We start from the raw sequence: 15,922 nt of genomic DNA, 5'->3' as shown, positions 1-15,922 counted from the left end.
TCAAACCTGTTACTGATATAGTTCCTGGATGACATCCACTGGCGGTGAGAGTGCATGTCTTTTCTGGACGGCTCTCTGTTACTTTCTCAGTCCAAAACACTTGAGGTTCTCCTGTCGATCCAAAGCTTCCTGTGCCGCGACTTCGGTCCACTGTATTTGGAACAGAACTCACAAAAGGTACAAGTTGAGCAATACAAGTTCCTTTCTGAATAGTAACAGGAGGGTCATCAATGGATACCATAGCATGAATCTGCCCTAAATAATCAGCATCAATAAGCCCTAGATGCACATGAATACCTCTAAGTGTAGTACTTGATCTCCCTATCAAAAACGCACTCAATCCCCGTCCTATCGGACCATAGGCATCAAGAGGCACTTTACATATTTCTTTTGTTAAAATGGTTACTGTGTCAGCGGTGGGTATATCAATCCCTGCGGACCCGCTTGTTGCCCTGAGAATTGTTCGCAAATGGGTAGCTTTGCAGGGCTGGGAAGACCCGCACTTGCTGTTGTGGTTGTTGGGGTATTTGTTTCCCCACGCGCCCCTTCGCGCTCCTCTTTGGGTTTCCCGGCAATAGCTGACCATTTGCATGATATTTGCTCCTGCATTACTTAGCACAGTGCCCAGATTTAGCACAACGATTGCATACAACATCGCTGCTTGCACTTGGCCTAAATGTTGTTTTCCGGACAGTACACTGTGACTTTACGTGCCCTTGTTGTCCACAATTATAACACTTTGCTGAAGGTCTTAACACTGCAGCAAGAGCTGCCATTTTATGTTCAACTGAACCAACTTTTGAGCAAGCAGTAACCATTTCAGACAAGGTGGGTTCCCCAGGCAAAGTGTCAATAATCTTTCTGCAGTCTGGGTTTGCATTTTCTTTAGCCAATTGTACACACAATTTCTCTCGCAAAGTTTCATCATCTACCTGTTTCTCAATGGCGGCAGCAAGTTTTTCTGCAAACTGCAAAAATGGTTCTCTCGTCCCTTGTTGTATAGTAACATATTTCTGCTTTGGAGCTGCCATTTCCATTGTTTTAGTTAAGGCAGTCATGCCAATTTGCTGAGCTTGTGCCAAAATCGAAGGATCCCACCTTGCCTGTAAATCTGGATTAGCAAAAGGCCCAGTTCCAGTAGGGCATCAACACCCACAGCATGACGAGGGTCATGTTGAGGCAACTGCATATTTGTTAAAGCCGTGCGCTCAGCCACTCGCCTCCAAGTTTCTTGAAATACACCATATTGTACTGGCTGGAATAGAATTGTAGCAAGATGAGTGATATCATAAGGTGCAAGCAAATCTGCATTAATCACACGTATTAACTGCATTACCTCTGAGGAATTAATACCATACTGAGCTACTTTTGATTGGAGGTCTTGCACAACCCTCCAGGCGAAGATGTGATGACTGTCATTCTGTCCTGCTCCAGGAGCTGCTTTGAAAACTGGAAAAGCCATAGGGTTATCACAAGCAACATTTGCATTGGCACTGTTCTCCTGAGGTACTCTTGGAGCACCTAACCTTTCTATGATCTTCTAATTCTTTTCTTCAACTGCTTTCCTCCTAACAAATTCCCAAAACTCCTGAGGGTGTCGAGGAAGCACAGTGACTTGGCATGGAGGCAAAGTCCATGGGGCAGTAAGGCTAGAGCTCTTAGAAGATGAAGGGACCAGAGCTCCTTGCCCCAACACAGGTGTTACTGCAGGAGACTCATCACTTGACTCGCTGTTGCTGTCACTGTCAGGTAAAGGAGGATACATCCTTGCAGGTTGTCCAAGCATCTCAGAGGGGAGCGGGGGGCGGACGGCTGGACCAGAGAGGAGGGAAGCGGGGGGGCGGACGGCTGGGTTTTTCTCTCTGCTAGAGACATTTCAGCTAACTGGCGTAGCGGTGTAGTATATACAGGCACCATCTCGAGCTGCTGCGCAGGTGTGAGATAAGGAGGCTTAGGGGTCTGATAAGAAGAGGCTAGGGCAGGTTGCCCAGAAGTTTTGGCAGCTTTCCCAGAAGCCTTGGCAGCTTTCCCAGAAGCTTTGGCAGCTTGCCAGGTAACTCCCATGGCGCCCGAACTTTCTTCACCAAGTTCCCCATCAGAGCCCCCTTCTACCTCAGAGGCGCCCTCTGCCTCAGCCCCCCCGTCAGGTTCTGTTATCAGCCCCGACTCTTCATCCGCATCTTGCTCCGTTTCTCTCTCTACTTTCCATTCTTTTAAAGCCTCAAAGAGCGAGTTCCAGGTTACTGCTAAACCAACAGCTGTTTTATCTCCCGCTCGAATAACTTGCCAAAGTCTGTCCCCGACTTTCTTCCATGCCTTAACACTAAATGCTGTGTCGGGATCAGTGCCAAAATTCTGTGATTTAGCCCACAGTAATATATTACGAAGCGCATAGTCTGACGTATTAATTCCCTTATTTCTTAACAAAACTTTCCAGGTAGACAAAACACTTTCTTCCTCTTTAGATAAATTTTGTCCCATTATTACTAGTTGGTGGCTCACCTACTTCCAGGTGTCTTGATTGGAGGGAATCAGGTCCGGACCTCCCTGTGGCTTCCACCTGCCACTCTCAGCTGCACCAACGCCGCCTCCCCCACTACGTCCCAGTGGGTCACGGTTGCCAATTGCTAGGACCCGTATGGGCCCCCACCGACTATGTTCTTATCACGTCGGCGTCACCAAAATGTCGCAGTCGAGGCGGTCACGACATAAAGCAGAGACCACAAGTAGTCTCAGTTGGTAACACTTGGCAACAGTTTATTAATGAAAATGGCTGATCTTTTATACACTTTCCAGTTGTTTACCCTTCTTCTACCTTAGCTATTGGCCACAATAATTCAATATCATGCCATTGGTGAAAAGTTACTCTGACTCCACCTAACTTTCTAAAATCGCTTCGTCCAGCTGCAGAATGCTCTTATCTTCCTTCTCTCGATCTCCTTGGTTACGGCCTTGGAGAAAGCTCCTTATCAGCTTCTTCTTCTTCTTACTTCTTGCTCCTTTAGCTAACAGGCCCGCTGCTAGCCCCTTCCACATAAACCTGCCCTCCTTCATTAAAGCCATTCCCCTTGTCCCATCACTACAGGTCCTTTGGAAAGCTCTCCTGCAGCCTCCTTTAGGTGTTGAGGGCTACTCTGTCTTCCCAGAGTCTTCTCCTCTCCTTACTGAGCAGCCCAGCTTCTCAGCCTGTCCTCATAGGAGAGTTGTTGCATCCCTCTGCACATCTTTGTGGCCTCCTCTGGGCTCAGACAGTCCCACTGTCCCTGTGTTTGACATAGATGTTAAACAGTGCCAGTCCCAATACCAGCCCCTGAGGAGTGACACTTGTCAGTGCTCTGCATTTGGACATTGAGCCCTTAATGCAACTCCTTGTGTGCAGCCCACCCAGCTAGTTCTTTATCCACCAAGTGGTCCATCTGTCACATCCATCTCTCCAGTTTGTGCATCATGCTGAACAGTGTCAAATGCTTTGCACCAGTCCAGGTAAATAACACCAGTTACAGCTCCTCTTTCTTCATCCACCAGTTCTGTAACCCTGTCAGAAAAGACCACCAGGTTTGCCAGGCATGATATGCCCTTAGTGAAGCTGTGTTGCCTGTCACCAGCCACCTCCTGATTTTCTGCGCCTTACCATAGTTTCCAGGAGGATCTGTGACATGATCTCGCCAGTCACCAGGATGAAAATAATCAGCCTGAAGTTCCATAGGTCATCCTTTTTTAAAAATGAGGACTATTATTTCCCTGTCTAGAGTCAGTGGGAATTTCTCCAGACTGCCACAACTTCTCAAATGGATGGACAGTGGCTTAGCAAATTCATGCACCAATTCCCTCACAACCCACAGAAGCATCTCATAAGGACTCAGGACTTGTGCACCTTCAGGTTCCTTAGATGGTCTTGAGCATGAGCTTTTTCTGCAGGGGCTTATTCTTCACTCTACCAGTCCCTTCATTTTTTTTCTGCAACTTGGGTGGCGTGGCTGGAGCACTTGCCGGTGAAGACTGATGCAAAACTGTTATTGAGTGACTGTTGTCTCCATGTCTCTGGTAACCCTGCTTCTTATTTCCATCCAGAGAGGACCCACGTTTTCCCTAGTCTTTCTTCTCTCACCAATATACCTACAGAAGCATTTCTTGTAGCCCTTGGCATTCCTGGCAAGATTTAGTTTGAGCAATGCTTTAGCTTTCCTGACTTGATCCCTGGCTGCTAGGACAGTTCCTCTGTATGCCTCACAGGGTACCTGTCCTTGTTTCCACCTTCTGTAGGCTTTCTTTTTGGTGTTTTATGTTTCTCCAAGAGTTCCTTTTGCATCCCTAGAGGTCTCCTAGCTTTTTTGCCTGATTACTACTTCTTTGGGATACATTATTCCTGCACTTGAAGGAGGCTATCCTTCAATATCAGCCAACCTTTTTGGGTCCCTCTTTGCTTTATCCCATGGCAAATCCCTGAAGTCCTGAGCACTGAACTTTCTGTGCTCCCTCCTCATTGCACTAAGGATCTTCGTGGCTACTGCAGCCCAGGCTGATGTTGACTGTCATGTTCCCCTCCAGTCCTTCCTTCTTGGTGAAAATCGGCTCCAGCATAGCATTTCTCCTAGTTGGTTCCTGTATGACTTGGAGAAGGACATTGTCATCAGTGCATTCCAGGTGTCTCCTGGATTGCCTGTGCCCTGTTGCATTCTCACTCCATCAGACACTGGTGTGATTGTATTTATTTACTTGTGCTTATCCTAAAATTCATTGTGCCACAGGCTTGTGCTTAGTACCAGGTTTTTGCAATCAGAATAAGATGTTCCAAAGAGAAAGTATTCTGGCCCAATGCATGGGGTTTCCAAGTATTGTAATGATGTAAATTATAAACTGTTGTAATCTCATCTGGCTGAAAGCCTGGTTTTGAAGGAATGCACTTTCATCTGTGTAACAGATATTACCAGATGTGGAGTATCTTTTTGCCCAGTGAAACCTACTTGAAAGGCTATTTCTAGCATAAAGTTTTAACCATGCTTTCTTACATATCTTTACTGTGAAGCACAAAAGAGAAATGAGATTTCTTAGATTTTACCATATTAAAAGATCTGGAGATGCCTTCACTAACTTTAACTGAAATAAAAAGGCAGTAGTGTCCAGGGTTTTTTTGTGTCCATCTTCTTTATTTTGGTTTGTGACAGTTTTTCTGAGGTATTTATACACCATGTTTAATGAGGTGAATTTCAGTTTGTTCTGTCTTTAAATACTGTTTTAATGTTCCCACAATATTAGTATAGGTTTATTAGGACCCATCTAACTTCTGTCTATATCAGAATTTGGTGAAAAAAATTGCTATTTGGGTTAATAAGAAACTTTGTCAGCACAGAGTTTATGCTGTGATCTGACTGTCAGGGTAGACCAGCATGTTTTCTCTAGTTCCATCAGCTGTCTCTGAAGCCTTTGTAGCAGAACTGTTGTCTTGGCTTAGGTGTTTTTATCCCTTTTATCTCATAAAGGTACTTTTTCATGCTTTTGAGCAATGATTCAGACTCCTCCTGAGATCCTAATTGCCAGACTTGACCCTGAACTGAGGTAGCAAGGGCATGGCTTGTCTAATAAGAACGATGTACTGTCTTTACATGTGGTCATTGCAACAGACTACTTGAAACTCTTGCTGTTAATGTTTCTTGAGTATTTTAAGGTTATTTCTCCTTTATTCCAGATGAATGGTACAGAGGGAGAGTGGATATCCTCCACTATGTGTCTGTTTTGAAGCACCTTGATTATTTTCCTTTGTTTCTGTTCAGGATTCTAATACATTTTCTCTACCCTCCTGACAGTAGAGAGAAGGAATCGCGTGAAAGAAACACTAAGGGCAAGATGATTGTGGTTTGTGGTCAGGCAGAATTTTGTAGTAGAGACCTGTTAGCTTTCTGGCCATGAAAGATGCTCAAGAAGTGCTTGAAACAGTTGGTCAAATCATCTAATGTGCCATGCACTGGGTTTGGGATTGACAGCTTGCAACTAGTTTTGCCTCAGGATGCTGTTCACTTCTCAAGTAGGATTGTACAATGAGAAATTCTATCATTGTTGACCCTGGAAACTTATCTCTGAGGTCTCTTTCCTCCACTTTTCATCTGGAAAACACTGCATACATAAAAGCAGCCTCTTGACTTGCACCTGTTAGTTAAATTTTATGTGTTTTGGGGCTGCCCTGGTCATGTGCTCACTCTTTTAATCTCTAATTCAGCACTTTCTTCCCAGTCTAGTTTTGTGACCAAATACTTTGCTATATCAGCTTTCTATTCCTACAACAGATGCATATTTAAGTATTTCATGGAAGTGCTGATACTTAGTCAAAATGCAAAAAAACCTGGTAGAAATTAGTAGAAATGAGTTACCACCTGGAAGATGAGACTCAGTTCCCAGGCCTTAAGAGTTTCTTAAATGGTCACATTGTGTGGTGGGAACTGTGTGGGCAGAGATGCATCATAGTGGGACTTCAGAAAACCATAGACCTAAAGTAACATAGTTAATGTTGTTGAAGAAGGTATAGATTGATGCAATATTTTTTTGTGTTTGTGATAAATGAAACAGGCAAGGACCTTAAGCCTTTGTCAGTACCTTCCTCACACATTGAAGAGCTGGTCCCTTGGCCACAGAAGCTTAGTGCTGCAAGCAATGGAAAGGTTCCTGCTTGTGGCACTTATACTCAGATATGCTTTAACTCTGTATAACTATTTAAGTCTTTCTGACTAAATAATAAATCATTCAGTCTCTGTAATGTTAAGAAAAGGTTGTTTGTGTGTATGGAACAGATTTCTTTCTAAAGAGGAGATACTCCAAATATTCTTTGGAATGACTGCTCATATTTTTGCATGCATTTTGAATCTGTCACCTTTTTTCCTCAGCATCTCTGTTTGCTTTTAAATAATGTTGATGTCATTGTTTGTTAATTATAGCAATGATCATAGCAACTTCTTACCATGATGATTTCCCATTTGTTCCTGTTTATGTGATCTTTGTGAAGCATTTTAGATAGTTTGGGGATTTTTTAAAATTTTCTTCATTGCAGCATTTCATTCATTGTGCTAGAGAGTTGGTTATGTCTTCAAAGAACCATCTGTTGTAGAGCTCATAGGTCATTGCCCTGATGGTTTTTTGATTAACAATACTCTGGAAAAAAGCCTAGCACAACAAAAACACAACTGAAAACAATATTTTTAAATCACTGTGTTTTCATTATTGAACACACACTACAAATGGAGCTTGGCACAATATGTTGATTAGAAGAAGAAAAGGCCACAGCTTTAGATGGGAAAAGCAGAATAAAAAGCAGTGGTATCATCAGTCTTGTCTTCTGTAGAGAAAGAGAAGCTGAAATTTTCTTTACACGGGTACTCTATTGCAGATTTCCATCAGACTACAGCTGATGATGTTTTTTGTTTAACATTCCATCTTTTATAACTTCTTTCCCAAATTGTGTTTTAAAAGATTGAAAAGAACTTTTCTTGCAACTTAGTGATTTCAGTTGAAAGGTTGACTTATTTTCTCTGAGTCAGTAGTACTCTTTTGACCACATACCAAAGAGGTGTGGAATGAGAGCCTGTTACAACTGAACATTAACCTGCATAATTTTCTTGACTTTCGAGACATTAAATGCTGTTTAAAATAACTGTATTAAAGAAGCTCAGTTAAAAGAAAAAAAAAAGGCCAAGGCCAGAATATTGTTCACTGTCTTTTGTCTGGCTGATTGACTTAATGCTGTATAAAACGCTGAGGAAGACAGGGCATGACATTGCCTGAAGGTGTACAAGAAATGTTCTTACATAGCGTGACTGCATTCAGATGTTACTTTTTGAAATACTTGGCTTCATTTTATCACTCCAGTGCTCCAGTTCAGTTGGTTTGCCTTGCCTGACCTTGTGTTGTTCATGGATATTGACAGTACTTCTTTTTCTAGTATCAGTGCAAGGTACTTTCTTTTATATAGTTATTTTATAGTGCCTTTCATTTATACAGTTATTTTATTTAAATCTGCTTTGAGAATGGAATAGGAAACTTCACTAATATCTTTTCTTTAACTTCTTCCTTAAACTTCTATTTAAACTTTTTCCAGATGAATTTTACAGGGTCTGGTGGGAATGAAGTTAACTTACATCATAGCAGCCTCAATGGGGCTGTGCTTTGGATTTGTGACTGAAACAGTGTTGATACCACACTGGGATTTTGACTTGCTGAGCACTGCTTGTACGGTGTCAAGGCTTAATTTTTATCTCAACACCTCAGCCTTGAGTAGTCTGCACGTAGGCAAAAAGTGGTTAAGGGACACAGCCAGGACAGCTGACTTGGGCTGGCCAAAGGTGTGTTCTGTGCCATCTAATGTCACGCTCAGTGGTAGCAAACAAAGAGCTGCGTGAGATTAGAGGGATTGAGCACCTCTCCTGTGGAAAGACAAAGAATTTGGATTGTTCAGCCTGGAAAAGAGAAGGCTTTGGGGTGACCTAATTGTGGCCTTCCAGTACCTGAAGGGAACCCACAGGAAAGACAGAGACAGACAAGAGTGTGATGGAGACAGGACAAGAGGGAATGGCTTCAAACTGGAGAGTAGGTTTAGATTAGACATTGGGAAAAATGGTTACCCAAAGAACCTGCAGATGCCCCATCCCTGGAAGTGTTCAAGGCCAGGTTGGGTGGGGCTTTGAGCAGTCTGGTCTAGTGGAAGGTGTCCCTGTCCAACGCAAGGGGGCTGAAACTAGGTGATCTCTAAGGCCCCTTCCAACCCAGGCCATTCTGTGATTTTGTGATTTGGCAACAGGAACTGCACCCAGCTGTTCCATCTGAACATAAAACCCCATTTTTCATTAGAAGGGTGAGTGAACACTGGCACAAGTTGCACAGAGGATTTGTTGAGTCCTCCCACATTGGAGATACTCAGGAGCCACCTGAACCGTGGTCCTTGGCCACTGGCTGTAGGTGGCTCTGTTTAAGCAGATGCCCTTTGCAGGCCCCTTCCACCCATTCTGTGTTTCAGAGTTGCTGGCATCCCAGGTTCCTGTGCCATTAAAAGGAGTGGAGCTGTTGCCATAATCTCACACTTGCACGTTAATCACTGGCAACAAGACTAGCGGGGTCAACATCTTCACATACAAGTAAATAATACTCATACTATACTTTATAAAGAAGTACTTATGTACTCTGAGGAGAATAGGCTTATGAGATGAGTTTTTACCCTGAGGACTAAAATCTGTTGAGGTGTAATAGTATGTGATGTTCTTTGGTTTGAAAAGAGATTTTTGGGATTTTTTTTATTACACATTACAGTCTATAGATTTTAAAATCTTCTTAAACTGTAAAAGCTTTTTAAATATAAAACTTCACTTCACATGCAAACAAAGCTTGAACTAACCCCTAAGCTACGTTTTTATCTCTGGTTCTGATAACAAATCTCATTTCTGAGGCTGACTAGAAGTACGGAAGAGAGCTAGTCACGGTTTGGAATAAAATAACCAGAGAAATTATATGTTCATAGTGCTGCATTTTGGCACTATGCAAATGTGAATGCAAAATTAAAACAGCCTTGTGAAAAAGCTGTATTTTCTTTCTTTTATTTTTTTTTTTAAATCTGAATGCTTTATTCTGCATGTGCTTATGGCAACATGACTTCTAAACTGGCAGTATATTGGCACTTTCCTCTAGGATATAAGTTAGATGGAATACTTAAATTGTTTGCTTTTTGCATCACTCTTAATTGCATTTTGAACATTAGAATGTACACTAGAAGAGGAAAAAATTGAAATATGTAGCTGTTTTCTTCTTTTATCATCTTTATAAAATGGATATATAAATCCAGCTGTGGTTGTTAGATTTTAATGTGATGTGGAGGCTATGAATTTTTCCTTGCTTAGAGTAAAACCTGATATTGAGGCCTTGTTCACAGTAACAAACTCAGTTAATTTGAGTGGGAATGGAACTCTGTTGCATTTGAAACTGTATGGTAAAATTCCCTTTGTATTGTGTTCAAACTGGCAAATTTTCTTAGCTCTAACAAAAATGTCCACTCATTTTGCTTTCATCCTTAAAATATCCAGTAGACCATTAGTGTGGTTCACAGCAATAGCACAAAAAAACAGGAGTAATCTATAGATCTTTCACTTGTGACTTTTTATCTAGGGAGTTTTACAGTATGTAAACTGTAAAGCTTTCCACTAAATAATGGTTATCAAACTTTTTATGGCTTTGGAAGTAGCTAGTTAAATTCATGCTGTAAACATCTCCTGGACTTTGTATGAATAATGCTGTAGCAGTTTATTTGCCTTCTTTTATAATTCATCTTATTTCCTATTCACTGTGTCATACAGATTTAAGCATTTTTATTCTATTCCTTGTGTATTTCAACTTGAAAGTTAAAATTGTTTATGTCTTTGCTCAGTATTGCAGCAACTAAAACACCTGATGTTAAAAGTACCCAATGCTTTGGGTTTAGAGTTCAGGCAGAGGATGCTCCCACCCATTGGAGAGTATATTGCAAGCATTGTTAAAACGTACTTGAAGTTACAAATGAGCAAATCGTACCTGAATATCTAAAACCATGCTTTAGACTTTGTTTTGGACTTAGAGCCCAAGCTGTGTCTGACAGAAAAGTCAGACTTTGTTTCAGTTTAATGCCTAGATACAGTTGGTTGTACAGGTCTTTAAAAGTATTTTGTATCGTTACTATTTTGTATACCTTGGGCTTTAAATAGATTGATTTAAAAATTCTCAGTCCTTGTGGTGTTCTTGCTTATGGTTATGGTCTTATATTTTAAACAGTGGTCTAAACCTGACAAAACTAATCTTAGGTGAGTTATCAGTCAGTCTTGTAAAGCAATTCTAACACATCTCTCAGTGAAGAACTGGAAATGAAAGATTATAAGGTGGCAGTCTACAAAAATAATATAATTAGGAAAAGAAGTTCATATGGTTTAAAATGAACATGAGTCAGTTAAAAGAAGGACAGCAGAAGAAAGTAAAGGAATACTGATCATTTTAATAAATGACAAGTCAGAAACAAAGTTGTTTCCCATTAAATACTTCATTTAGTTTTATGCTGTGTTGTGGAGCCACCTGACCTCTTGGCACTGCTGTAATACAAATAGTAGTGTACAGGTAATGAATGAATAAATAATTAAGCAATCTTTTTCAGCTGCCAGTTGAAGCCAGGATAGAAGTGACTAAGAAGGCTATTAAGGCAGTCAAACATCTTTCTGAGAAATCAAGAAAAAAAACTTCAGACAATGACATGAAAGATGCTGAAAACCCATCTGCTAATTATGAAGAAACACTGAATCATTTGCAACAATCTCTTGCTCATCTGGAAACACTCACTCACAGTTTTATCACTTATTTGAAAAGCAGCAAACAGGTAATGATTACTGATCAAGTGCTTGCTTTGAGTGTTACCATGACTAGCAGTGATAGACGTCAATCTTCTGTCATATTTTATTAATGTTTTCTGCCTTTGCTTTTGTTGACCTGGGTTTTGAAAATTCAGTTCCATCAATCTTTTTTTTTTTTTTTCTCAGTATATGTTAATTCCTAGCAGAAAGGAAGACTGATGCAGCGCTGTAAATAAGCAGTACACTGATTAGTGTTCCAAAAACTGTCTGTTCACAGGATGCTCTGCAGAAGTATGGCTATTTATATGATCTGTCAAGGTCGGAGAAAGAAAAAATCCATGAGCAAGCAGTAGCCATGTGTATAGATGGTCAGCCCCTGGACATGGTGCAGCAGTTGCTGCAAGTGGCTGTTGGAGATCTAGGCCTTTCTCCTCAGGATATTGTCCAATGTGCTATCAAAAAAATTGTAGGTATATTAAGGTAAGCACAAAACTTCCTTAACTAAGTACAAAAATCTTTTTTCTGGATTTTTGAAAGGTTTGTTCCCAATGTGAGTTGGTGTGTTGGTTTGTTGTGATTTTTGTTTGTGTGTTTTGTTTTGTTTATTTTCACTGAATACTTGTTTACTTTTAATGTCTGGATTTTGTAGTAAGAGGAAAGTTTTTTGATTATGTTTTTGTTTACCAATAATTTCATGTTATATTTTTATGAGCTGGGAAAGCCTGAGCTATTTGAGCAAAGACAGACAGAGCTTACAGGCGCTTTTTAGTTAAAGCATTGGCTTTACAGCGTTGTTCCATTATGTGTATGTGCCCTTGGGAATTTTTGTAACATTTACAACAGCACATAATTCTTCCTGCTTAAAGAGAGTTAAAAGGCGTGTTTATTGGAAATAGTAACTCATGCAGGTATTTGGGCAGCAGAGGCCTAGTAATAGCTTGTGCTACAACAGTGTGTCCTACCAGAAGTCATACAATTTCCTTCTTTGGAAAAACTTGCTGAGCCATTTCTAGGAGCTGGGCTTTTTTTTGTGCTTTTTTTGTGCTGGTTGGTTTGGTTCATTAGAAATATTTTATTCCCTCTCATTTTTTTAAGGGAATGCAGTGAAGCAGGGAGGATAATTTTATATAACCCATTTTAAATTGAACAGATACTTCTCATTTAACTATTCATGCAAAACTCTCTTCTGAAGTATTTCTCTTTCAAAGAGATGTATACACGCATGCATGCAACAAGTATGAAAGAGTATTCTGCTGTTAGATGTCTGGTAAACACTGTTTAGCACTTCTAAGACCAGTTTAGAGAAATCAAACTTTGAGAATTTATCCTGTTGTTCTACGTGCAGAAAAATTATAGGGGCAGGATGATCTAAATGCATACTCCAGGAATTGGAAAAGAAGTCTAGCATGGAAAGTTTGCTATGGCTCTACTGTGTCTTCAGCATGCATGTATATATTATAGCAGATTGAAGTGCCACAGATGAAAAGAGGGTAGCCTGTCAAATTGTTTGCAGTCCTCTTTGGCAGAAAATTGGTTTCTCCTGTCACTCACTTTAAGAATGTTCACAGCATCCCCAATGATGATAGAGCTTTTGCTCAGCAACATAAGTAATAATCTTTCTTGTCTGGGTTTGTCCATTTGAAGAAGAATAATTTAGCTTTAGATAATAACTGTCCTGCTGTTCCTGACTAGCAGTGTGATGTATCTGGATACAAAGCTCACAAAGTCCAGTTATTTTGACTATAATGAATCTCATTAACATGCAGAGTATGACAAATCTATCAAAATTCTCCTTTCTACTCTGCTTCTTATCAACACTTTCCTGCAAACTGAAATTCTTGTTCTTTATATGCATTGCAAGGCTGGGATGGCTGCAGGTTGATTTAAAGTTCTGGGACAGTGACTGTCTCCAGTAACTCCTATGCAGCACTTGACTGGAAAGAGGGGAATGACTATCTCATAGAGAAAAGTGTAGTGGCAAAGGTGGGCAAATGAGTTGGAAGTTTCAATTAAGATTGTTTGGGGTGTGTTGTGACCTTATGTGGTCGGTAGAAATGTTCCACTCCCACTCTGCTGCGTTTTTGGGAAAGGATGAGAAAGATAATTTTTATATCATTTTGATCAATGGAAGGTTTGTCTACTACAATTATCAAGAACATGAAGTGAAAACCTAGCATCAGCTAAAATAGAAAATACCTGAGATAATATCTTCCCTATGATGAAATTCAGAAAAGGTTAATATTATAAAGTACTACATATAATTCAAATATAGGGAGGAATGAAAAGAAAGGTTGTTTCTTGGCATCTCTTAAGCCTGCTAGTATTCCTGTTGTTGTTATGAATAAAATTGAATTAATCTCTATTTTATGCTTACATGTTCACTTTCAAGATACAACTCAAATTACATTTTGTTAAATACTTGCATTTCTACAATTAAAGAAGCAGTCTTGCCTGTGTAGCTGGGAAAGGCAGATTTTTACTCGATAAATGCAACATTTCAAGGGAATACCCTTTTTAGGTTTATTTACTGTAGCTTTGATATGTTGCACAGTGTGGTTTTTTTATACAGTAGTCTTGAAAGAGATTTTGTTGGAAAATTCTTTCTTTGACAATTAACCTTCACAGTAGCAGCTGGAAGGCTGTGACACTGAACTTTGATTTCCTATAGCTGTGGTGACAAGGCATGTAATTAAGGTATTGCAAACATTAGTGGAGGAGGCCTGTATGGATGTTTATGGATGGAAAAATTATGGTAGTGTCAGTGATTTGCCTGAAAATTAAGCAACAGTCCACCACTTCTGTGCCTGAACATATACATCCTTTCTTTCAGTTGCATTAACTACAACCACCCTTCAAACACAGTAAAATATCTTTTGTTATTAGCACATATAGTCATTCTTGCAGAAGAACCTTCTAGAAAGTAATGTCTTCATGAAAGCTGAAGTTACTTTTTAGCTTCATTTTACAGCAGCGTATGATATGACAGGCTTAACAGCTTTGATACCTTCTCTGAAACAGATTTTTTGTCATATATAACATAGTTATTTACCTAATCTAGCATTTTTTAATTTGTAAATCATTAAATTGCAATTTTAAGAGCAGTATTGTACTCCAGTTCTTTTAACTACTTTTGTCTCCATTAACTCTAGTTTTGACATACAAAATTCAAAATAGAAACTCATGCATTGGTATGTGTAAAAGCTCTCCACAGAGCATATTTTCATATTTTACATGATTTACATATTGTGCACTTCCTTGTTTGCCTGTAGAAACAGCTGCTATAAATAAAAATCAGTTGCCTCTTCAATAGAAACCATGAACTTGTGCAAAACAAAACAAAATATTTTAGCACCTATGGTCTCCTGATTAGTCTTAACCTAAGAGTCAGTTTAATTCCTTGCCTAAGATCTCTGGCACGGTGGATAGGAAACATTCTATGATCCATGACTGCAGGCATGTCCATGGTTGGTCAGTCAGGAGAGACATTTTGTCTGTTGAAGACTTCATGGTCTCCTTCACCTGCTGCTCCTGGAGTTCTTCTCTTAGATGTCCACAGGGATATAGTGTTTTATGAAATTTCACCAGGCAGCAAGCAGGAAAGGTTTGGTGGAATTTTGAGTTCCTTGTTTAATGCCCACTGTTTCTTGAAGAGGATAAATCCAGCTTTGTTAGAAAGAGTAGCTACATTAACGGGGCAAAGAAAATCGGATTTTTTATTACCTCATCTCATTTGAGCAGAGGTAGTACAGAATAATTTTGTTACTTGTATATAATGATTTTGTGGTATTTTAGATGGAAATAATGATTTACCATTAAGACGTTTATCTCCAGCTTTGAATGCTAACACCATTAGCCTGTTATTTCCTTATTTTCCTCATATTTAAATATGACAAAGCACAATCAGAAGGAGGAAAATAGAGCTGGAGTATTTTCAATGAATACCGTAATTAGGTTAAAAATTTTAGATTAAGTTAATTTATTCTTCCAAGTGTTCTTTGTACTTTATTCTGTTTGAGGAATGTGATTAAATATGCATCACTTTTTCTGACACTGAACTGGAATCAAAATAAGCCTTTATCAGTGTAATTACAGCAAGCTCATACCTAGGAGTTTTGAGGTGAACACTAAATCATGTTCTGTTGTTTAAAACATCCATAAAATAGCATATAATCTGTGTGGAAGACTAATCCTTCATTAATTATATTTGTTTCTGTTAGTAGCTGCTTATTTTTAATCATTAATTATTAAGAGAAGAACAAGGCAGTAATCTGTGGAAACTTGACAGGATTATTTGTCTCAAGAGCTGTCATCTTTTTTTTAGTTCCTCTAACCATTAGGTAGTAAAGGCAGTATTAAGCTTAAAAATGGCTAGCTTTCAGTCTTTTTAGATTATTAAAATATTTCCTTATTCTAGATAACTGTGGCTTACTTCTTAGATTAACCTTTTTTTCTCCTTTCCCTGTGCTTAGTGAAAGACACCTGTCTGTGTCTGACAAACTTGAAGCTTCCTGTAAGTGTTCATACATCTGTTGTTCTGGAAAATCAGCTGCCCAGATGTCTTGTCAGAGACAGTGATTTTT

At 39.6% G+C, this 15,922-nt stretch overlaps 1 protein-coding gene across 2 annotated transcripts in view; it reads left to right on the top strand.

Annotated features, from left to right (window-relative positions):
- Positions 1–15,922, top strand: part of NBAS (NBAS subunit of NRZ tethering complex) — a 167,167-nt gene that overhangs the window by 110,072 nt on the left and 41,173 nt on the right. For both annotated transcript variants that reach the window (XM_064707739.1, XM_064707738.1), the window contains 2 exons: positions 11,150–11,368; positions 11,620–11,822. In XM_064707739.1, coding sequence (XP_064563809.1) covers positions 11,150–11,368; positions 11,620–11,822 — 422 coding nt within the window. The remainder of the gene's footprint in view (positions 1–11,149; positions 11,369–11,619; positions 11,823–15,922) is intronic.

Source organism: Zonotrichia leucophrys, chromosome 3, assembly GCF_028769735.1.
Source record: "Zonotrichia leucophrys gambelii isolate GWCS_2022_RI chromosome 3, RI_Zleu_2.0, whole genome shotgun sequence".
Lineage (NCBI taxonomy): Eukaryota > Metazoa > Chordata > Aves > Passeriformes > Passerellidae > Zonotrichia > Zonotrichia leucophrys.
This window is presented reverse-complemented; position numbering and strand designations above follow the sequence as displayed.